The sequence below is a fragment of the Branchiostoma lanceolatum genome, chromosome 6 (assembly GCF_035083965.1).
Source record: "Branchiostoma lanceolatum isolate klBraLanc5 chromosome 6, klBraLanc5.hap2, whole genome shotgun sequence".
Classification (NCBI taxonomy): domain Eukaryota; kingdom Metazoa; phylum Chordata; class Leptocardii; order Amphioxiformes; family Branchiostomatidae; genus Branchiostoma; species Branchiostoma lanceolatum.
Genome location: NC_089727.1, coordinates 21,556,530 through 21,580,838, shown reverse-complemented (window position 1 = coordinate 21,580,838; position 24,309 = coordinate 21,556,530). Strand labels below are relative to the sequence as shown.

The 24,309-nt window shown below is 41.0% G+C and overlaps 1 protein-coding gene across 1 annotated transcript; it reads right to left on the bottom strand.

The window, feature by feature from the left end:
- Nucleotides 1-779: 779 nt before the first annotated feature.
- On the bottom strand, nt 780-23,328 carry LOC136437024 (amine oxidase [flavin-containing]-like). Its single transcript, XM_066431451.1, has 15 exons — nt 23,209-23,328; nt 21,623-21,760; nt 20,055-20,156; nt 15,888-15,979; nt 11,793-11,896; nt 10,247-10,284; nt 9,003-9,152; nt 7,971-8,130; nt 6,452-6,548; nt 4,865-4,918; nt 4,594-4,651; nt 4,177-4,274; nt 3,013-3,124; nt 1,491-1,553; nt 780-953 (listed from the first exon to the last, which is right to left on the bottom strand). Exons 1-15 carry the CDS (start codon nt 23,317-23,319, stop codon nt 816-818), a joined length of 1,515 nt encoding a protein of 504 aa, XP_066287548.1. The 5' UTR covers nt 23,320-23,328; the 3' UTR covers nt 780-815.
- Nucleotides 23,329-24,309: the final 981 nt, after the last annotated feature.

The window sequence follows — 24,309 nt, the reverse complement described above, 5'->3', positions numbered from 1 at the left end:
CCATAGCCTACAGAAGCCGGAAGCTTACAGACCGCCAACGCAAGTGGTCCACCATAGAGAAGGAATGTTACGCCATTCTCTTCGCCACCGAACAGTTTCGGTACTACATCTATGGCCGTCCCTTCACGGTGCAGTCTGACCACAAGCCGCTGACATGGCTCGGGCAGCTACGAGACAAGAACAGGCGTCTCATGAGGTGGAGCTTCCTGCTCCAGGAGCATGACATTGTGTTTGAACACAAAAAAGGCGTCCAAAACGGTAACGCGGACGGCCTCAGCAGGGCTTGGGACATATAAGTCAGTTACTAGTTATAGTGAACCTTTTGTTCAGTTCAGTCCAGGACCTTTTAAACCTGTTTAGTCATGTTGTAAACTAGCTTTAGTAGTAACTTGTAGTAAGTAGCAGCCTAGTGGACCCACATGTATCATCAGATTGACCCCGTAAACCTTCTTAAAGTGGGAAGGCATGTGGTGAACCCACTATGACCCCTTTGGGGAAGCGGTACAGCCCAGAGGGCAGAGGGCACTCAGAGTCGAGAGTCCTGGAAAACAAGCAGAATAAACTGAGCTCTCCCAACTTACCGATGTGCTTGTGATGACTTTGGTTATAAGAACCTAGTATCTAACAGTCAGCTTAAGATCAACTCAGTCGCTCATGAAAAGGTGAAAACCAAACTGACATATGTCAATCTCAAGACGAGTATGCCTTTACATTTGTGCCAAACTTGTTTGATTTTAAAATATAGCTTGTTATGAAGTCACTTGCAAAACTTATTGACTCGCCGTCGTATTACACTGAATAGACTATAACGGTGCTTATTGGTTGTATAAGATGAAGCTGGCCCCGACAGCCAAGCCCACGACTGCTGTCAGTCCGATGAAGCTCAATAACCCAGAAATGGAGGGAGAATAGGTCTCCACGAAGGAGTCAACAAATGGAACAGCTGGTACCTCCTGATAAGGAAAATCGAAGACTTGTTCGTGCATAATTTCATCAGGTTGGCGAATGACTGAAGAGCAAGGTTCTTTTATTTACAAACAAGTATTTTACAAGAGCCAACGTTTCGACGACTGTCTGTCATCTTCTTCCGTGACATTGTGGCTAAACAGTATCTTTTGATGTAACAATACTTTACGTTTTGGACGACATTGTTAGCAGTAACTCCTAGCTTCATTGCACTGAGAACTAGTCAGTATTGCCCTGATGAAGATGACAGACATGCAGTCGTCGAAACGTGGGCTCTTGTAAAATACTTGGTTGTGAATAAAAGAACCTTCAAAGATTTGTTATGCATAAAAAGTTGTCTGTGGTGGTCAACTCTAAGACATAGATTCAAAGCTATAGTCTTGACGTCAAAACACCAATGCATTTGCTGCAACAAAACCTACTGTAACGTTACATTCTTAAAAGGTTTTACTCAAAGCTATCTATTGATTGCTTTTTATTGAATATCTTTTGTTAATAAAACTACAAAGTAGAATTCACCGTACCTCTGACTGAGGAGCATTTTGCCAAACTTGGTCTGAGTCAATTTTGCCCATTGCATGGAGGATCTGAAAGAGACAAATTCTGTGACATAAACGTATACACACCAAGCTGAAAAGGAATGATATGTGGCTATATCTATTGTGAACCATAACAGATACTATACTATAACATGATGACCCTAGTCATCTTGATTTACATAACCCGTAATAAACCACCTTTAGGATACAGCAAGTAAATCTTATGCATGAAATCAGCGCGCGCATTAATTTTCGCCTGTTTTTGAAATAAAAAACAACAATTTTTTACCCTTTGGCAATGGTCAATATACCGGAAACGGGGCAATATGTTTCAAAAGTCTATCATTTTCATTGCAAAAACGTTCTAGATGCCGTAAAAAGATATTTGCACATGTATGAATGGTGATTTCGAAGTCAACAGAGCCAGAATGTTTTTGTCACAATCAGTCTGCCGCATGACTCCAGTGCCCAGTGCACGGGAAACCTTGTCTCTGCGTCCTTCATGTGCTATGCAAACCCGGATCTAAACTTAGTGTTACTTACTGTTTAATTGAATGCCGGGATAAAAGACGTGTTGGTTGTAATACCTTGTTTCATGGCTTCAATTCTTCTTACATGCTTTATGGTATTCAAGTTTGAAAATGTGGAAATCTTGTGTTTTTGCCCGCCTTGTTTTTTTTTTCATCCGTGCGCACTAAAGTTTGAGTCTACAGAGGATGTCATCCATAAAATTTACTTGATGTGGCCTTAGGCATAACACACCAGTGTAGAGAGTACAAGATGCCACTGGATCTGTGCGGTTTAATCTAGTCACATTGGGTTGGGCCCCTACACTTTTCAGCAAGTGAGGTAAGTTCATAAGGGAGCACACCCCAGTTTATTTGGGGTTTGATTTCGGGACTGCAAACCCTCTAGTCTAGGTACCGTCTCTTCCGGGGAACCTTTCTTAAGTAAATCAACTGTGTATGGAATGAAAGCATATGCCTTCCGCTACAAGACCAACTGAGTTTTTCGAGCCAATTATAAAGAAAATTCTAGTACTTGGATTTCTTTAATCATCCATGCGAGGCATAGCAACACCACCCACAGAACGCTACAAAGTTTAATAACGGGCGTAGAGACACTTTACTATCAACGTCGATGGCTATCCGGAAGTAAGGCTCAGATCGAAACTAAATTTCCATCAAAAACACACCAATCCGTACGCTTTTCAGCCTTTTTAGTATCTAATGTCAGTTTAAAGCACATTATGAGAAATGTGACTTCAAACCCATGACCCTCGAAACCATTTCGTCACTTTTTTTGTCACGCACTACCACAGATGCTGGTCGCGGAATAACTGTGTTGTGCACCGTTAAACTTGGACGAGATGTTGCTTTCCTTAAACAAGAGACCTCGGGCTTTATAACCCTTCTGAAAGGACGTCCCTAACCAAAGCGAGTGCCTTTCAAACGGGCACAACATTGGGGTCCTGCTAGGGATGAATTTAGGAAGATTCCCCACTCACCTCCCTCGCTGCCCTCTCCCCTGCCTGTACCGCCCCCTCCATGTAACCTGACCAATGGGTGGCCGTCTCTGTTCCAGCAAAGAACACCCTGCCAAACGGCTCTCTCACTATCCTGTAAACGAAAGCAACGGAAAATTTTAGATTACTATGTACGAAACCTCGATGGTTTATTGAACTGATTGAAATGGTTCTTGGTTTAAAGCAAGTATCATTCCATGCAGTTTAATCAAACACTTAAAACAATTTGTATTTACAATATAGTGGGTTCACTGTCTATACAGGACAGTGAAGACATATATAAGAACGAAATGTTTAACAAGCACAATGTCATGTCAATTAAGATGTCTGGTTCCTTCAAGTAGAATTATTTTAATTTATTGACACTTGGCAGTGTCCTTTGAATTTGATTGGCTCTTTGAAACTTCTAATGTGTTTTAAGATTGCATAATATGGTACTAATTTGTTGCCTTTTTGGTACATCCCTCTTATCTACTGTGCATCTTGCAATGTTTGCAGTGGATTTATTTTCAAGGTTATACCCGGCAAATATGCATTTCCCTTGTATTCAACACCTGCACTCCAGGATTGCATCAACTATAAACTTTAAACACTACGAAAAGCTAGGGTCTACCTGCCTCCGCGGGTCGCTGGGAAAATAGTAGAAATTGGCCAAAATAGAGTCAATTGTACGAAGGGATTCGGCTACGGAGATTGCCAAAGTCCCCCGGCAAATGTTCTCCCTATAGCCGGCGTGGTTAGTCTGGCAGAGACTAACGAAAAGCTCCTTTTCTCTTCTACATGAAATTGAGCCCAGCAGACTCTACATTGAACTAGAGTTAAGTATTTGTGTTATATCTACTTTAGGCTTGCTATGTTAGTTTTGCGATTACGGGGTCTTTTTATAGGTATGAATTGGTATTGAATTTTTTTCTTTTTATTTGAGTTGAATGTGTGATAGTTGTGTGCCAATTTGTTAAAAATAGAGGGAACGCTAGCGACCCAAAAAACACCCCTCCCAATAAAAGGGTATGGCGACCCTGTGACGTCACCATTCAAGATAGCGGCCAGCACACATGGCAACGGATCCAACAAAGGTTTTGCTACGCAAAGCTGTAATGAAATTAATCATTTGACACTGCGCACGTAACACAATTCAGGCCGGACCTGCCGAACTGCGTGAGTACGCCAGGGGGCAGCGCTGTCCCGTAACATCCTCCTGAATATGGCTCCTCCATCCAGTTCTTCTCTACGTAACAGGTGGGCTGGAAACAACAGTCAACAGAAGCAAATCTAGGGTGCACATTTTTCAAACAATGTTTAATTTTCAACGAGAGGAAGGCACAAAAAGCTGTCAAGTATCAAAAGCACAACAGAAGTTTAAGGTCTCATTCTTCTTTTTTTCTTTAATTTATTATTGCATTTCACAAAATGAACAACACATAATACAAACAAGAGAAGAAACAAAGTTCACGAAAATAAAACATTAGCAACGGCTCCAAAACAATGAGTAAAGGTGGGAACAAAAATGAGCTACAGTGTAAATATAAGTGATACGCATAAAAATAAAGGTCTTATTCTCACATGCAGAAGTTCCTTCAGGCCAAATGTTTTGGCGTAACTTTGGCATATCAGGTCCCTCCTGCAAATAAATTGGACAGAAATCCATACATATGAAAATATGACACCTAGATTATGCATGCTGATCATCTAATGCCTATATATGATGAGACGTAAGTTTATGACTTTCTGTGCTTATCTACTGTGTTCACAAACAAACTGAGCCAGTGAAAACATTGACTTTTTGCTAAAGAAACAAGTAACAACTTGAAGTGAAAATCGGAAAATAAGGTACCTTTTATCCTCACTGTAGCTTGAGTACCTCCTGGCTTTGTCGGCAAGAACAAATCTATAGTTTCAAACAGAAATAGACAAAATGAATTAAAATTAGCTTGAAAGTCAATCGGTGTTGGTAGAAATCATTCTGAAACATGTTTTAACTGTAGTTTTCAACACAAAAATTGAACTTACCCAAATTTTTGACTGTACAACACCAGTCTTTGTCAAGGAGTGTACACCAGTGTACACCAGTCTATGTCAAGGAGTGAGCGATCCACCGCTGGGATGACGTCATGTTATGCAGGTAGCACGCGTGCACGTGACTCCGTGAGCAGTGGATCATATGCAGTTATTTACATCAGCGCCCTACAACCATCTCTCAACAGAGACGGTGGGCGCCACAGACTTCCCGCTACTTATGATCCACTCCTCACGTAGTCACGTGTACGTGTGCTATCTGCATAACGTGACGTCATCCCAGCGGGGGATAGCTCACTCCTTGACAAAGACTGGTGTCGTCGTACAGTCGAAAATTTGGGTAAGTCCAATTCTTGTGTTTGAAATTGCAGTTAAAACTTGTTTCAGAATGAAGTAAAACTGTCTGTAGGCAAGCATATCATGCCAGTTACTTGTTGGTGTTCACCACAACATGACATCAAATGCAGCAACAAATATGAACAATACCTGTTAGTCATAACAATATAAAACTTTAGCAGATAAAATGTTATAAAATGAAATAACAATTCTCACAAGCAAATATCACAGTAGATTCCAATTATTTGAAAACCTTTTTTCTGTATATTTCGTATTTCTGTATAGAATTCCCAAACACCAAACCATTTACCATCCACTCAATGGTAAAAACAATGTATAACTGTATCGTCCATAATCGTAAAGTTCGGGGTATTGTATAGAATCTTGTCAGATTTTATCGTAAAATGACCCAAAACTATAGGCTAAATTGTGGGTTTGTATTGTAATTTCGGGAGCGGGGACGCCGTCTACCGTTCGACAATCGCACTCTTTTGTTTCTTGCTATTGTTCTGCTTTCAAACAGTCGATATCGGTACCTTTGACATACGTTTATCTCATCAAAAACCTGTTTTTCAAGGCTCAAACGACGCGACGAAAGTCAGCGAAACGTAAGAAAAGCAAGATTTTTTCCCGAACATTTGAGCCTTTACGCTGTGATTTGCCGCGATTTGCCGTTATTTGTGGTCGTATTCGGTGGAGAATATATTCTTTAAATTCTTTTCACGTGAAAATTCTACTCATGTAGTGTAGATGAATCGTGTTTTACGGCGCAATTTCACGTAAAATGTAGCGGCGAAGGCTGGGCAGCCATCTTTGTTTACTCATGTTTACCGCATGTTCTAAGCGCTGATTGGTTTGCGTCATGAAAACATGTACTCTGATTGGTTGACTGCAAGATTTCACGTGATCAACATATGGGGGGAGTTTTTTTTTTGCAGGAGTATCCCACGCAGTTCGGACTTATGTAGATATTCTTCACACATTTCCAATGCGTCAAACTTAAAGTAAACTACACTTATGAATTTGTCATGAAATACTGACTGTATATTCTGTGCACTCAGGCACTCACCCAATGATGGCAGGATGGGACCCATCAGGCTTGGTGTCATCCATGGTAAACTCTACAGGACAGTCATCATCTTCAATAATAGCCATCCCCGACATACCTGGAAGTAGAGGGTACAAGATAATTATATCCCATGTCACATCTTTCAGCATTGAATGGACCGACATCTTTCAGAATTTCAGCATATTTGGTAGGCTGACTACTCTCTCTTCGCAGGGGCTGAATAGACCGATCTCAAAGCCACGCCCCCTGTTCGATTCGAACACCTCCGTCAAAAACAGGGTTTGACGGACCAAACATGGCCGCCGCGGCTAGTTTGAAAATAATGCCACTGACTTCGGTTTAGCTTTTGTGGCACTGAAACCCTTTCAGAGCGGGCCAAATAAGAATACTATGTATTCTTTGTTGCAGGTTGTATCCACCGGGTAGAGTTGTTTAAGGAGGGAGTAGATGTAGTTGCGGTGAGAGCGTAATGTTTTCGGTCAATGTTAAAGCGGTATGCGCCGCATAGCTTTCCCTTGTCGGTGGGCATCAGCGCCCAGTTTCTGACAAGCAGCCGATGCACGTGTAAAACAGGGTTTGTATTTCTGTGACAGGGTTCCCACTGTATTGACTGCATGCATAACAGCTGCATGGTATTTAGTAACTAAGAATTAAAATGCATCCTTTTACTTCCCTGTTCACTTTCAAGTTAGCCAGTTTCACACACCAGTAACTGAAGAGACGAAACTCTGCGCTAGCGGACTTTGTAGTAGTCAGCATGTGGTACAAGCTTCTTCTCCTTGAGCGCCCGATCTATTTTCTTTTTAAATTCGTTTTTGTTCTGAGCATGCATTCAACCAATACAGTTGAAAACCTGTCCCAGATATACGTACCCTGCTTTACACGTGCCATTTCTGCCCCGCCAACGCTGTTTTTGACGGAGGTGTTCTGAATAGAACAGGGGGCTCTATGGGTCTTCTATTCGTTCGATATGGTGTTCGACAGGATCGGTCTATTGCGAGGAGCGCACATTTGGCGGGGCTAAATCGCAAGGGTCTGGAGCGGCTGCCATTCGGCGCTAACTCAGGTGACCTCAATACGACAATTGCCCCATGTGCGGCCATAGGACTGTAGGTTTCACACCACTCACACCACGAAGGACCCGTAATCTTTTCGATAAGTGCGGTGGGTTCTTTAACGTGCTCGAGGTGTGGCTCTCCTCAAACACGGGACCTCCATTTAACGTCCTATCTGAGGGACGTCCCTAACCTAAGGGCACAACGTCAACGGGACAAATCAGGGAACCCCGAATCCAAACTTAGTATCTCTGGGTTCTAGGGCCAACCACCCTGCCCCTGCGCACCGCGAGGCCACGTCAATTATATAGTTTTGTAGGGCTGTGCCAAACTCCATTTCTAAAGAAAAATGGACTGGTATATTTACTACAGAGCTAAGACGACAATAACTTAAGGATAGATAAACATAAGCACAAAAGACAGCATAAGTATACAGCATGAAATAAAACATGGTAACGTTATACCCTTCTCTGTCCAGTACGCCTTCTCATAGCACGTCATGATCTTGATGACGGAACCCATGGGCATACGCTGGATCATCTGGTTCCTCACAGGGGGGAGGCTGGGGCTGAAGGACACTCTGACTTGCAGGGGTGGGGGGATGGCTATAATAGAGTACTCCGCCTGGAAATAAACCACAATCAATGAACACAACGATGTCAAAGGTACTTGCCAAAGGGAAGGAATTCCATGTCATGTCATGTCATACCTGGGCCGCGAAAACGCTCGATACAGGTGTTCCGGACCGTGTGATAATTTTTCGTAACACACGGGGTTCAAATTTGTATCACACGGGCTTCCATAGAATATTTAGTATGCATTTCGAGTGCGCCGGTTGCGCCGCTGTCGAAAATTTGAATACCGGATTCGGAGGTTGGAAACGATGTTGTTACGATTTCTTTGTCAGAGGAAACTCTCTCAACTTCAGGCGCATTTTGCATTGAAATGTATGTTTTCTTTCGGGTTTGTATGACATGAATAAAATACAACACCGTGTATTCCGCATCACCCTTGGTCCCGGCCCTCCCGCGGGTCGCATCGCCCTCCGGCCTTTGGGTGATATGACCCACGGTCGGGCCGGAACCTCGGGCTATACGGAATGCACCGTGTTGTATTCTATATATACAGGGTTCTCCCTTGAAAAGCAATAAGATAACATACCCATTTGTGTGCCACTTTTGAAATTTAGCTAATTTTCCTTTAATTCATCAACATTTTTTTTTGCTGAGTTTACCTATACTAGCCAAAGACTACAAAGCAATGTTTTTACTGATCCTAAATTTCCTAAGAGATCCCTAATAGTGTGGTCAAATTGTTAGTGACTTTGCTTCTATGCTTTTGACTCTGGAGGTCGAATCTAGGCTGTTGTTGGTCATCTATCTTACTAGTACATGTATAAAGTACTGGAAAGCCTTACAGCACTAAGGACAGGGTTTTGTGACTTTGTACCAAGATGTCAACATACAGGTGACCAATAAACTCATGGCTACTGTTACCTGATAACTGTCGCCACTCAGCGTATCAATGGTTACCCCCGTCTCGGTTTGCGTAACCTTGGAGACGGGGCTGTTCAGCGTCACCCTGTTGCCTAGCAACTCGGCCAGCCGCACACTGACCTGCTCCGTTCCACCCACCAACTTCCTCTCCTAAAACAACAATTATTGATTTTAATGAAGATGATTAAAATGAAGATTCAAAGTGAAGTCGAACTGGTAAAGCACACTTCTTGGTATTGATTGTTATCTCCATGAAAACTGGAGATATAGTTTTTGGTGTCTGCGTGTTTGTGTTTACCGACTACTATAGTCAGCATAACTCAAGAACGTTTTGATGGATTACAATGATATTTAGTGCGCGAAGAGGTGATGGGAAGCCGAATTTTACAGTCAATTTTGGGCCCCCCGGTATGTGACCTTAGTACTGCAGCAGAACTTCCATTTGACCTCGACGTTCTCTGGTCGTGATGTTATGTTGGCTGATAGCTTTTGATGTAATGGAAAAGTGGTGTAGGTTTGCGCCCCCCAGGAGCTTGCTCTGGAACTGCAGGGGCGTTATTGTGAAAATGTTCTAAGGAGAATAACTTAAAGGAAAGCTGGATTTTAATGATATTTAGTATGCAGGTAGCTTAGACAGAGCTGTACATGATGAAGTGCAAATTATGCTTATTAGGACTTTATTTGCATAACTAATGAGGAAAATCTATATTACCAGTGTTTTCCATTATAAGACTCAAATACATGTAACATATGTAATTTGTGGCAAGTGGAGCATCAACCAATACCAATCCTGCAAATAAATTATTTGCATAATTAATGCAAAAGCGCCATAATTCATTTAAGTGGTAGATGATAGGACTGTCAATATTGCGACATGTGAAAGTTAAGTTAGCTAAAGGTATTCATGACCAAGCATATGTAAATGTGTAAGTCATTTGCATAAACAGGATAGTTCAAGGAGATATGAGGTCTCCGTACTCTTTTTGAAATTGCCATAATCATTTACGGAAAATGTTAATGAAATGTGTGACCATTTTTCTACAGTTGTGAATGTAATGTTCATATATTTTTGTTTAGAACCAACAAACATCAATAAGACAATGAGCTAAAACAAATGTATTGTTTTGAATATTAAGCTTCTGATACAGTATTGGAATGTCATGAAACACTTTGGGCGTATTTTTCAGAGGTTAACACTGTAGTACTGAAATATGTAGGTAGGGGGCAATATAGTCCAATCTCACCTGTCCACCATTATCAACAGAAAGTATCCTCTTCACTCCTAAAGAACAAGGGAGAGTAAAGTAAGGTCAGAAGTAAAACAGTTCAAGATAGTGCTGCGTACCTTAACGTAACATCAGGTGAAAGTACATGTACCGGTACAAAGGTTAAGTACAGGTCCGGACCTGTACCTGAACAATTTGAAAAATTAACATTTGTTCTTCTGAACATCTTAAATAATGACAGAAACATAAATAAACTGTTTTCAACTTGTCAGTATCTTTATTCAAAGAATATACCAGGTTTCCTATACCGCCAAACTCCATTGGCCTTGCTATGAAAACTCCCGGTCTGCCTGAATGATCTGCTGTATTTTAATTACGCTGTTGGTATCACTTTGGTCACGTTTGGTGTTGCATGAGGTCAGGAGATCAGTCACAAATTAAGCACATACTTGCTGTAAACCTATATCCGTACAGCACCGGTACTTCATGATCCGGCGGCGGTATTTTGGATCGGTTCCTAATCGATTGTTACGGTACAGTCCCGATACATAGTACCTGTACGCAGCACCAGTTCAAGACACTTAACAATAAAGAAATGATTGACAAGCAAGGGCTACTCCATTTGAAATGGGAGTAATAAAGAAGGGTGTTTTTGTCTGTCATTCAAATAACTCACATATTTGTACAATTCAAAATCTCCTTTGTGTTACATCGTACATTCTCATATTTCCAATCAAAGGGTCCACGTTTATGTTGGAATAGCTATTCCTGAATAAAAATGTGAAAGCACATTCTTAAGCTTAAAGAGTGGAAATTGTTGCTTATTGTGTGGAATATATTCATGAAAGAATGGATAAAATTCGATCATTTCAGTTTCATGCCTAAGTGAAGTTACTGATCGATATCGTTTTCCTTCATTTTTTTCTTGCAACATAATGAATCTTAAATTGGTAAAAGCAAGTATCCCATAGCCTTTGAGGCCATAGTTAATCTTTCAACGTCCTTTTACCACCCCAACCAAAGTCGGGTACCCATTCTACCCTTGAGTAAAGTAATGTAAGCTGTGTAAAGTACCTTTTCCAAGGACGCAGTTTCTAGCCAGGAATGCCAGAAATCAAACCTGTGACCTTTCGATTTTGTGACAGCTATCCTAGCCAATCAGCAATGCAATGCCACAAGCAAAGTTGTTGTTTGGCATCGTAAGGCGCAATCGGTAGGGTGTTTCGCCAAGAACCGAGAGGTCCCGGGTTCGAAACCACTTGTATGCCCTGAGGTTTAGTTTTTACACGACTTTCATTACTCCACCCAGGTGTGAATGGGTACCTGATTTCGGTTGGGGAATGTCATATTGAGGTTACATGCTGGTGTTGAATGGCAGCCGCCCAGACCCTTGCGACAGTTCCACAAAATGCAAGTGTGGAGCAAATATGTATCTGTTGTGTATTATGTGATTGTAAACCATGCAGCAATTCAGCACTAGCTGCCATTGCACGGGAAATTTCTGACCAATAGACCATTATCAATGCCACAAACAAAGATGTGTACGTAGTCGCTATAACCTCACCTCCGCACTGCTTGATGTACCACAGGAACCAAAGCGCTGAGACTTCGTGTGGTTCTGACGTCACGTTTAGGTGCACGAACATGTCCGCAAACCTACGCACGGAGCTGGGAACACAGGCGGTACAGAACAGCTTTTATGTCATACCTTGCCCGCGAAAACGTTCGATATGGGTCACGGCACGAAAAACAATATTTACGGATGCTTTAACAGTACTTAACGTCGACGTATTTTCCTTATTTACGCATCTATACGCCTCTTGTACGGGTACGTAAAGATCGTCGTTACGTGGTCTTTCCTTGGGCGCGGATACATCCGTAATTTCAGTTTTTCACGTAGCCTTTAAGCAGTCTAAAGATATCGTAAATAATGATTAAAAAACGTTTATATTTAATGTAAATATGACGTTTTTTTCTTCTTTAAGCATCATTACGACTAATATACGTGTGTGTAAAGATGAACAAAAGGTGCGGACACATCCGTAATTTCCTTTTTCACGTAGCCTTTAAGCAGTTTAAAGATATCGTAAAAAATGATTAAAAAACGTTTATGTTTCATGTAAATATGACGTTTTTTATCTTCTTTAAGCATCATTACGACTAATATACGCGTTTGTAAAGATGAACAAAAGGTGCGGATACATTCGTAATTTCCGTTTTTCACGTAGCCTTTAAGCAGTATAAAGATATCGTAAATAATGATTAAAAAACGTTTAAATTTTATGTAAAGATGACGTTTTCTTTTCTTTCAACATCGTTATGACCCCTTTACGTGTGTGTAAATATTATCAAAAGGTGCGGATATCTCCGTATCTTCCGGTTTACAGTTGCCTTTCAGCTGCTTAAAGTTGTCCTAAATACTTTTTAAGACACTCTTAAAACGTATTTAAAATTTACGTTTATTTCTTCTTGAAGCCTTTTTAAGATTCATATACGAGTGTATTGAGATGGTTTTAAGGTATGAATAAATGCCATCTTAGCTGCTTAAACTTGTCATAAATTCTTGGTAAAACACCATTGAGACGTGTTTAAAGCTGCCGTATTTTCCTTCTTGAAGCATTTTTACGACTCGTATAAGTGTATATTTAGATGACTATAAGGTGCATATGCCGAGTTTTAAGTTGTCTTTTAGCAGGTTGATGGTGTTAAAAACTTTCCGCATTTTGCATAGGGGTCGAATTATACCTACTATGTGTCATTGTGGCCTCATCGTCTTTTATTCTGAACTTGCATTTGATGTTGATGTCGACAATCACAGTGGGTGTGCAATCTGCCCTCGCGATTCTGTGCCGGTATCCGAGTCAACAGTTCCGATTCCAGTGTCGAGTAACACGCCGAGGGTCAGGTTAAAAGAGTACACTGTTCAATCTGGCCACCGCAAGAGTTAAGATCCGCTGTGACTCCAACCGTTAAAGCAAAGACGTTATGACTCGTGCTGTAAAGGACGCGAAGCTTGGTCAACTTACATGGCAGAACAAAGGAGGTTCTCCCTGTCAGAATGATACAATGCGGTCGTCAATTCCCCGTTCTGTGCCGTGTTCTTGCTCAAATCGGCTCTCCATCCCATCTGACAGAGCCCATCAGCTTGTACAGAATTATATCCATGTCCTAGTCTTGCGTTCATTCCGTCGCCGGATCGATGTCCCAAGAACCGTGGTAAAAGCAGAGTCTCGAACAAAAGTAAATGCAGTACTTCTCCTCGAACAGACTCCAGCCGGAATAACAACTTGATTCCTTTCGCACATCCGGTAAAATTCGAAAATCCCACTTGTCTGTCATTGGGTAATGCCCTGTCACATGGTACACAGCTGGAGATACTGGTGGTGGGGGCGCTGATCATTATCTTATCTTGGGTAACGGCTTATTCGCAGCTAGATCCTAGATTAACAGTAAATAAATTAAAAAAGACTGCGCTTGCAAATGAAACCATTCCTCACAACCATTTGGAGCGACAGTTACAAAACAAAGAGAAACCACTCAAAGCCTAGGAAACATACAATTGGGATCTCTCCGGTATTATACGATGTAAGGACTGTTGCCCACCCGCCCAGTTACATTTGTCACATATGTGCACGCGAAGGCTTTTTAAAGAACACGGAACTTGATACAGCGAATAAATATGTTGTTCATAGAAGTAGTTTAGATACCGTTTGTTTTTGAAGAAGCCTTTTAAAACACATCGACTAAGATTTCTTTACCCAGTCGCACCCATGTAAGTGTGAACAAGACGGCACCTAATATAGAGAAATGATTTTCTTTTTACAATGAAGAAATAACATTAGAACGCAACATTTCCTATAGGTAAACGGGTCATATAAGCTTAGGGGGCAAGGTGTCGGCCGCTTGTTTTATATGTTGTTTATAGAAGTAGGAAAGATGCCGTTTGTTTAAAACGCAACATTTTCAATAGGTAAACGGGTCATATAAGCTTAGGGAGCAAGGTCTCGGCCGCTTGTTGTATATGATGTTTATAGAAGTAGGAAAGATGCCGTTTGTTTAAAACGCAACATTTTCAATAGGTAAACGGGTCATATAAGCTTAGGGAGCAAGGTCTCGGCCGCTTGTTGTATATGTTGTTAATAGAAGTAGGAAAGATGTCGTTTGTTTAAAACGCAACATTTTCTATAGGTAAACGGGTCATATAAGCTTAGGGAGCAAGGTCTCGGCCGCTTGTTGTATATGATGTTTATAGAAGTAGGAAAGATGCCGTTTGTTTAAAACGCAACATTTTCAATAGGTAAACGGGTCATATAAGCTTAGGGAGCAAGGTCTCGGCCGCTTGTTGTATATGTTGTTAATAGAAGTAGGAAAGATGTCGTTTGTTTAAAACGCAACATTTTCTATAGGTAAACGGGTCATATAAGCTTAGGGAGCAAGGTCTCGGCCGCTTGTTGTATATGTTGTGTATAAGAGTAGGAAAGATGCCGTTTGTTTTGATAGAAGCCTTTGAAACAATATCGACTAAAATTTCTGTACACAGTCGCGCCCATGTAAGTGTTTACAAGACGGCACCTAATTTAGAGAAATACTTTTCGACAGTTATACAGGAAAAACTTCACAATGAAAAATAAAACATTGAAACAAAACTTTTCCTATAGGAAAACGGGACTTTGAGGTCTTACTAGGCTAATGTTATTCATTTTAAAGAAGTAGGAAAGATGTATGTTTTTTGAGAAGCCATCGAAAATAAAAGATCGCTGTGTCTGTCTGAGCCGCGGGAAGTGTGATAAAAATATAAAACTTTATAGAGAAACACGATGTTTTCAGTTATAGCATAAAACTGTACTACTGTTATGAAAAGGAAAGTACAGCAGTTCCGAAAACGTTCTGGCACATACAATCTTATCTGTACGGCATCTTTAAATACACATGTAAAACATACGTAAATATACCCGGTATTTTAAGTCACATTTACACATGCCTAAATCGTCCGGAAAGGTTAGATTTTTCTTTCAGTTACCTTAATGGAATCTGAAAGCTTCCCGAAATATTTTGCCGTGTTTAAGGTCTTGATACGTATTTCGGAAACTTTGCTTAAATATCCCTTTTCGCACCGTGGGTGTTCCGGACCGTGTGATAACTTTCCGTATCACACGGGGTTTTAAGTTGTATCACACGGGCTTCCATAGAATATTTAGAATGCATTACGAGTGCGCCGTCGAAAATTCGAATGCCTGATTCCGAGGTTGCAATCGATGTTGTTACAGTTTTGCGTTCGAGGGTACACAAAACTCCATCAACTTCTGGCGCATTCCGCATTAAATTGTGTGTTTTGTCGAGTGGGTATGACATAAATGAAATATAACACGGTGTATTCCGCATCACCCTCGGTCAGGGCCCTCCCGGGCGTCGGATCCCTACGGCCGTCGGGCGATCCTACCCGCGGTCAGGCTGGTACCTCGGGTGGTACGGAATACCCCGTGTTGTATTCTATATTTGTCCAAAATAGAATTCCTTTTGTTCACAAATCCACTAAAAGCTTTAGACAACACTTGAATTTAGATATTGAGGACTAAAAGCATTGTTCAACTTACCATTGATGTGCTCATACTCTACATGTTTACTTAAAAGATGACAACTACATTTAGTTTTTACTTACTCAGTCCATAACAGTTTGTCAAACACATCCTTCATGGTTAATCTGTCCCATTCTTCAGCATGGGGAGCCTTCCAGGGTGCTTCAACTGGGATCTGAGGATGCAGGAATGAACATATGAATGGGTGAATGAGTTTGTTAGATTTTATTGGAATTGCAATACACAGGCAGCTATTGCTGATGTCGTGACCCGCACGCATAATGTACCTGTTTTTTTACACATGGGTGGAGTGGGGACAGTCGTGTCAAGTGTCTTTTTTCCAAAGGACACAAGATCAATGTAGCCTGACGAATCGCGCTCCTAATGGCCAGCCGGTCCTGTAACCGCCATCCCCCTAGCCTTGGGCTGGGGGGTCAGTAACCTCCGGCCGAGAGCTTGTGTAGCAAGAGTTCCACGACCTCATATCTCCATGAACAATTCTATTCATACAAATGACTTACACATTTACATAATATATGCTTGATCATGAACACCTTTATCTAACTTACACATGTTGCAATATTGACAGTCCTATAATTTTTCAATCAGATGAATTATGGTGTTTTTGCGTAAATTATTCAAATTAGGAATTTATTTGCATAATTGGTATCTGTTGATGCTCCACTTTCCATAAACTACATATGTTACATGTATTTGAGTCTGATAATTGAAAACACTGCAAATATAGATTTTTCTCATTAGCTAAGCAAATAAAGTCCCTATTAGCATAATGTATACTTCATTATGTTTATCTCTGTCTAAGCTACCTGCATACTAAATTTCATATTGACAGTCCTATTATTTTCCAATAAGATGAGATATGGTGTTTTTGCATTAATTATACAAATTAGGAATTAATTTGCATAATTGGTATCTGTTGATGATCCACTCTCCATAAACTACATACGATTCGAGTCTGATAATGGAAAACACTGCAAATATAGATTTTCCTCATTAGCTATGCAGATTAAGTCCTAATTAGCATAATTTGCACTTCATTGTGTATATCTCTATCTAAGCTACCTGCATACTAAATATCATGGAAATCCGTTGTTCCTTTGTTCAGTTAATCTCCTCAGAAGATTTTAAAAAAAAACGCCCCTGCAGTTCCAGAGGAAGCTGCTAGGGGGCCCAAACCTACACCACTTCTTTTTTACATCACAAGCTATCTGCCACCCAGAAATCAAGACCACAGCACGTCCAGGTCAAAAGATACAAAAATTGAAGTTCTGCTGCAGTACCAAGGTCACATACCAGGGGGCCCAAAATCGACCCTGAATTTCGGCTTCCCAACACCTGCCCACATACCAAATATCATTGTAATCTATCAAGAGGCTCTTGAGTTATGCTGACTGGAGTGGTGCGGAAACACAAACAAACAGACAGACAGATACACCCAAAACTATATCTCCATTTTTCATGGAGATAAAAATACAGGCTAAAGATCAGTGGCGTCAGGGGATTCGAACCCGGGACCCCTGAAAATCCTGCCGTTACGCCACACGACCTAAAGACCTAACCCTCAGATGAATTAATGAAAGAATGAATGAATGAGCAAAAGGACGAATGAATGAACGAATGAATGACTAATTATTTCATAATGTTTCTAACAAGAGCTGAATATCAAAGCCACCAATAAACAAACACATGGAATCAGCCAGAAAAAAGTGAATAATCAGCAAATCCAAATCTTGAAATGTCTCTGGTAGTTTTATTTCCATTCTCCACCGCAAACTCGTGAATATGCCTTTCCAATACATCAGTCCACATCAAAAGGCATTAGAATTTGCCACAGTGGAGTGTAACAAGGAAAGGAAGACATTGCATAAACATACTGTCCTGACAACAGACCTCAGAAACAAAGGGAAACCTAAAAACTGCAAAGAAACTCAAAGAGCTACGACAGCTTGCAGGAAAAAAAGACACAGTGAACAGAAATTAAGAACGACTGAATGCAGCCTGTAATTGAGCTGAGCTGAGGAATACAGTTGATCCTCATCATCAATGCATCACTACTAGTGCTGCGTACCGGTACTGGGTACCGGTACTGTACCCAGTACCGGTACTGTACCGTAAAAACTAATTAGGTACAGGTCCAAAATACCGGATCATGAAGTACCGGTACTGTACTGATATATGAATGGTTTATCATTGTCGTCCCATGACACTACATACAAAGGCAGCCTATTGGCTGAACTGAAGTATGTCTTACAATTAGTTTAAAAGCACACAGATATACATACAATAAACCATCACATATCTTAATTAACAAGACTCAATTTAAAATATATACTTACTTAGTGCTTATCTGTAATGCTTTGTTATTGAGAAGGTCAACCAGGTACGGTAGTGTAGTCTTTCTATACCTACCGGTTCTACATTTGAATTGCGTTAACTGGTATTTAGACCTAAGGTTCTTGCCATGGAGATTCACACGGTTTGGAGGCAACCAATTGGTGAACGTCGTGGAGCCTAACAAGGAGGTAGCAAACTTAGAGATGGCAGTGACAATTGATTCAGTGACATGCTGTAGCTAAAAAAGTTGGGGCCGAGAATTATACGACAAGCTCTTCTTTGTACATTCTCAATCGCTCGAGATTGGACATTAGTAATACCTTGGTGCCACAAAGGGGATGCATATTCCAGAGTTGGCCGTATAAAGCCAACGAAGACTAGTGTCAAGTCTGTAGTGTCAAGGCCATGTCTCTTAAGTACCCGCAACAAGTACAGTCTGCGGCTCCCCTTGTTGACCATCATGTTGACGTGGGCGTCCCATTTCAGGTTCGCTTGGAATATTACCCCCAGGATCTTAGCGAACTGTACGACTTGAAGTGTTGATGTTTTAATAGTCAGTACAGGTGGGGGAGGGGGGCTCCGCATGAATCAAATCAGCATTACCATACACTTGGACGATTTAAGTTGCATGTGGTTGTCCTCAGTCCAATGTATGAGACTATCGACGTCAGTTTGTAGCGTGGAATCATGCGTAACGGGTCTCGCCTCCGACAGGGACATATCATCCACGTACTTCCAAGCCTCGGCTGAATCTTCACTCACCGGAGACGCATCATTGATGAGTGTAAGGAACACAAGTGGTCCCAACTTTGTTCCCTGCGGAACTCCACAAGTAAGCGTCTCCCACTCTGACAAGACTTGCTGCTATTTTACGCGCTGTTGTCTGTTTGACAGAAAGGCGCACACCCAGGGGATTATGGAGCGCCTAACGCCTAGGTCGAGGAGTTTCGCGACTGCAGTCAAGTGGTGCACGTGGTCGAAGGCGCGTGTGAAGTCAGTCAGGACAAGGGATATAAATTTACACCAAGTATGTGCTTATTTTATGACTGATCTCCTTACCTCATGGCCTCATACGACACTAAACTAGACCAAAGTGACACCTTGGAACAGCGTAACTAATATGCAACAGATCATTCTGCTGAGGCCGGGATTTTTGATAGCAAGGCAAAGGCAGTTTGGCGGTAGGAAACCTAGTTATATGTTCTTTGAATAAGAATACTGACAAGTTGAAAACAGTTTATTGATGTTTCTGTCATTATTGTAAAAGCTCAGAAGAACACAAGTTAATTTTTTCAAATTGTTCAGCTACAGGTACAGGTCCGGACCTGTACCTAAACCTCTGTACCGGTACCTGTACCTGTACCTGTACCTGATGTTACGTCTAGGTACGCAGCACTACTTTCCAATACATCAGTCCACATCAAAAGGCATTAGAATTTGCCACAGTGGAGTGTAACAAGACCAGGAAAGGAATACATTGCACAAACATACTGTCCTGACAACAGACCTCAAAAACAAAGGGGAACCTAAAAACTGCAAAGAAACTCAATGAGCTACGACAGCTTGCAGGAAAAAAAACACAGTGAAAAGAAATCAAGAAAGACTGAATGCAGCCTGAAGTTGTTTCTACACCGCGTGACCTGAGCTACAGAATAAAGTTGACCATCATCATCATCATCTTCATCATCATCATCATCATCATCATCATCATCGTCATCATCATCAATGCATCACTACTGAACAATAGAACTCCCGTGAAAATAAATGAATCTACAGTACTGTGGAAACTGCAGATGCTTATAACTTTGCTGTCTTCCCCACTCGTTTTTGAAAATGCTTCAGGGGCGTAGCTGAATATTATGTTACTAGAACAACCGACCGAAGAGGACACTTACCTCAGCACCCATCCTGTCTATGGTTCTGTACATATGCTGCTCGTCCAGCATACCCACAAGATTGGTCATACCATATTCCGAATCAATTGTGAACTGCTCCCCCTGAAATTGATGAAATTTTAGTTTAACATATAGAAATACAGGACAACTTCTGATATAGTCTTTTTCTTCTATCTTGTGACAAATCTATCTGATCTGACCTTTCAAACAGTAACCTTTCCTTATAAGTATTCCATCATAAATCTGAACTTCCTTATGATGTCACATTTAGTATACAAACAACAACGTACCTGACTTATACACAGATAAAATCAGATAGCATGTATAGTATTTCAGAAACTGTGAGGAAATCGGAATCTCACTTGCTTACTTACCTGCTACTAATAAAAAAAAGTGTAGTATTCACAAATTTCACACTTCCCAGAATGCAGTTTGCTGGGTACGGAAACGGATATACGTCAGATTCTCTCTAGGCGCTACTACTTTCTCGTAGCGTTTGAAACCACGAAACGTGATGGCCCGTGAGCACAGGAAATAGGTTATCACCGTGTAGAACACAGAGCACAACTCAGAGACGGCACTTTCTGACAACAAAGAACAAACGTTGCAGACGGAACACGAGTTGTTACCTACATGTATGAGGTCATCGGGCGAAACCAACTAAAAAACAAAAGTGGCGGCGTGTTGGCTAGTCACCCAGAAAAATACCTTTGTCCACAAAGCTTGTCAAATTCACATCCCCACCATATTTGCCGGGCAACTCATAAGTTCATGTGTTTTACCGTCCTCCTACTCAAGGTTAAGCTGTTTCCTCCTTTGTTTCACACGCTACGAGAAACTGGTAGCGCCTAGAGAGAATCTGACGTATATCCGTTCCCGTACCCAGCAAACTGCATTCTGGGAAGTGTGAAATTGGTGAATGTACAATAGTACGCATTCTCCTGCCAGCCTATTGGGCCCACGTTGGCCCAGGCAAAGCCAACCTTCCCATCCTGACAGTTTCCGGTTACATCATATTTTTAAGGTGTTGGAAACAGGATCATACATCCTTTACATGGACAACACCTCCAGAGTAAAATTAAAAACTATTTAAGAAATACCATATCATAACTCATATCACAAAACATACAATAACATAATAATATGATTACAAAGAATGACAATAATGATGGTAATGACAAGATGTGAAAGGAGACGGGTTGACTATATCATACAGCAATAGCAGGAGTTAGTCCGTGTACATAAATTTATATTGTGGATGTCGAAGTGTGTCGTCAGAAGAGTTGTATAATGTTCTGAAACGGATTGCTTAAAGCGTTTTGGTTGAAGAGTTCGGAATTAGCCTGAGGTGTCAGATTTCTGTTAGGAGGGCATTCTATATTCGGACAATTCTTGAGAAAAAAGAATGCTTGAAGGTTGCTGTTTTACATTTCTTGGGGTCAATTTGGCTGAAAAGAAGGCTCTCAGGAAAGCCATCTTTCGCTTTACATTCTGTAACTCTACAAATATTGAAAATAAAACTAAGGACACACACCAATACAAACAAACAAACAAACACACACACTCACCTTTCTCAAAACAGCAGACGTGCCCTCTGTGTTGACCTTGTACGTCTGTATTCCCAACTCTTTCACTAGCTTCAGTATGTGGTTCTGGGTAGGACCAATGTAGGCTCCACCCATATCAACATACCCAAAACCTGGGCCCTGCAGTTCAAAAGGAATCAGACAGAGGGGGTAAGATAAAATTTAACATGTGACCTCCCACTTGCTCCAGGTAGTTGGGTTGTGGAAGTTTAACAAGTTTTGAAAATCAAAAGTGACATTGCAATGATACAGATTTTTCTTCAACAAGCAAGGAAAGACTGCACATTCTTTCCTTTTCTTTTTCAAAGATAAATTGCAATAAGACAGTGCTGCAATGCCGCAATAGTAGAACTGAGAGGACCGGGTTCGAAACCCCGATATGCCCCGATGTTGTGCCCGTGGGAAAGGCACTTAAAACGACTTTCCTCACTCCAACCAGCTGTAAATGGGTACCTGACTTCGGTTGGGGAAGGTCGTATTGGGGTCACCTGCTGGCGCCGAATGGTAGCCGCCAAGACCCTTGCAACAGTTCCAAGTGCAAGTGTGGAGCAAATATGTGTCTGTTGTGTATCATGTGATTGTAAACCCTGCATCAATTCAGCACTGACTGCCATTGCACGGCTAAGTTCTGACCAATAAACAATCATTAACCTTATCCAGACTGGGGGGGGGGGGGGGGGCTAAAAGTGCCCGCGCCAACTTTGACATCGTACAACTGCCGAACGACATACTCTAGGACTACCAAACTCAGTGACTTTTCCTAAAATTTAGTTGGCAACAATATTATGATAATTGTATAAGTTAATCATTTTTCGTGTTGCCATGGCAACGGGTTTCTGTAAGGCATTTTATGCAAAAAATCACTGATTTTTTTTAAAACAATGATATTTCTTAGGTTTTCCTGCTCAACCACACTAGTTTTCCTACATGTGTAGCATCATATGTAATAAGATGTAACTTTCATGAATTTATATTCATAATTTATGCTAATTTGATGACGTAATCGGTCAAAATCCAAGATGGCGGACCATTACACTATTTTCGGTATCAACAGGCTTTTTCGCCTTCAAAATCGTCACTACGTGGCATTTTCTTTACCAGAAACATTAGATCAACGTTTTTAGTCTATTTTTAGTGTTTTTTGGGGTCATAAGTGGAAAAAAAGTATTTTTGAAAATTTCAAAATGGCCGATCCAAGATGGCGGATCCCAAGGGGTCGCTAACAACGCGTGACGTCATTTAATGACGTCATTTTGACGTCAAAGTATGTCTTGGTATACCTTAAAATCAATAATACATACCATTTTGTTTAATACCTTTAGATATTACGGGAATTCCCTATTCAGCTAATAAGATCACACCAATCACGTCAGAATTACGTCATATTACGTCATAACGTCACCAAAGTTCTAAAAGGTATAAAACTTTACATGACCATCACTCCCTACATATTTGGGAAGGATACATCATACCGTTCAGAAATTATGAGGGGGGTGCCGAATGAGCCCCCATCCCCCCCCCCCCCTCCCAGATATCCCAAAAAAGCCTAGTCTGGATAGGATTAATACCTTCATGGTGTGGGTGCGTCCACCGACTCGATCCTGCGCTTCCAACACGATAGATTCCACACCATGTTCGTGCAAGACTTTTGCAGCACTCAAGCCTAGAGGATGACACATAAATGTACTGTATGCCATTATCAATGATAAAAAAATGATGCATGGATAAAAGTATGTAATAGCAGCCCTCCATTGCCTTTTGTGGAAGAAAGGCAAATCTAACAAAAAATATGTTTATCTTAATATCAATTTAAAAACAGGTAATGTATCATTACTGTAAATGAATTTAAGTTCGCCTGGTCTTCATTTTGCGAAAAAAGGCAAAAATGTAGTGTTCGCGGTGGTTTTAAGTTTGCGGCATCACTATAGTCACATTCCGCTACAGTGTTGGACAAGAATGTTCGTGATGGTTTAAAGTGCGCGGTCGCCGCGAAAACCGCGAACATAAAACCACCGCAAGCATTTCAATCTACATTTACAGTATTGTAGCTATAGTATCATAAATATGTAATAGCTGCTGATTTTCCTCCGCAAAGCCTATCAAGTTTATAAATACAGAGCCCAGTATGAAGATCTCTTTTTTAATATACAGTATGCATCCCTATTATAGCTAACGTGTCACTTTTGTGCCTATCTGCAAAGGGAAAGAAAAGACCGTGTAGCTGATAGGGTAAGGATGGATAGACTACAGTTTTTATTCAGTCCCAAGTTACATACAAAACTAGAGTTAAGTATTTGTGCTACATATCCTTCAGGTTTCCTCTGTTAGTATAGAAATTACGGGGTCTGAATGGAGTTTAAACTGTAAATGCCAACACAATAAATTGGACTTACCCAAATTTTCGACTGATCAGCTCCAGTCTTTGTCAAGGACAAACCTCATCTCAAACTCCTTGACAAAGACTGGAGCTGATCAGTCGAAAATTTGGGTAAGTCCAATTTATTGTGTTGGCATTTACAGTTTAAACTCCATTCAGAATGACAAGTGAAAATTACGGGGTCTGTTTATGAATATGAATGAATTGTTGTTTTTCTCTTTTTACTTGAGTTGAATGTGTGATAGTTGTGTGCCGATTTGTTAAAAATAGTGAGAGCGCTAGCGGCTCCAAA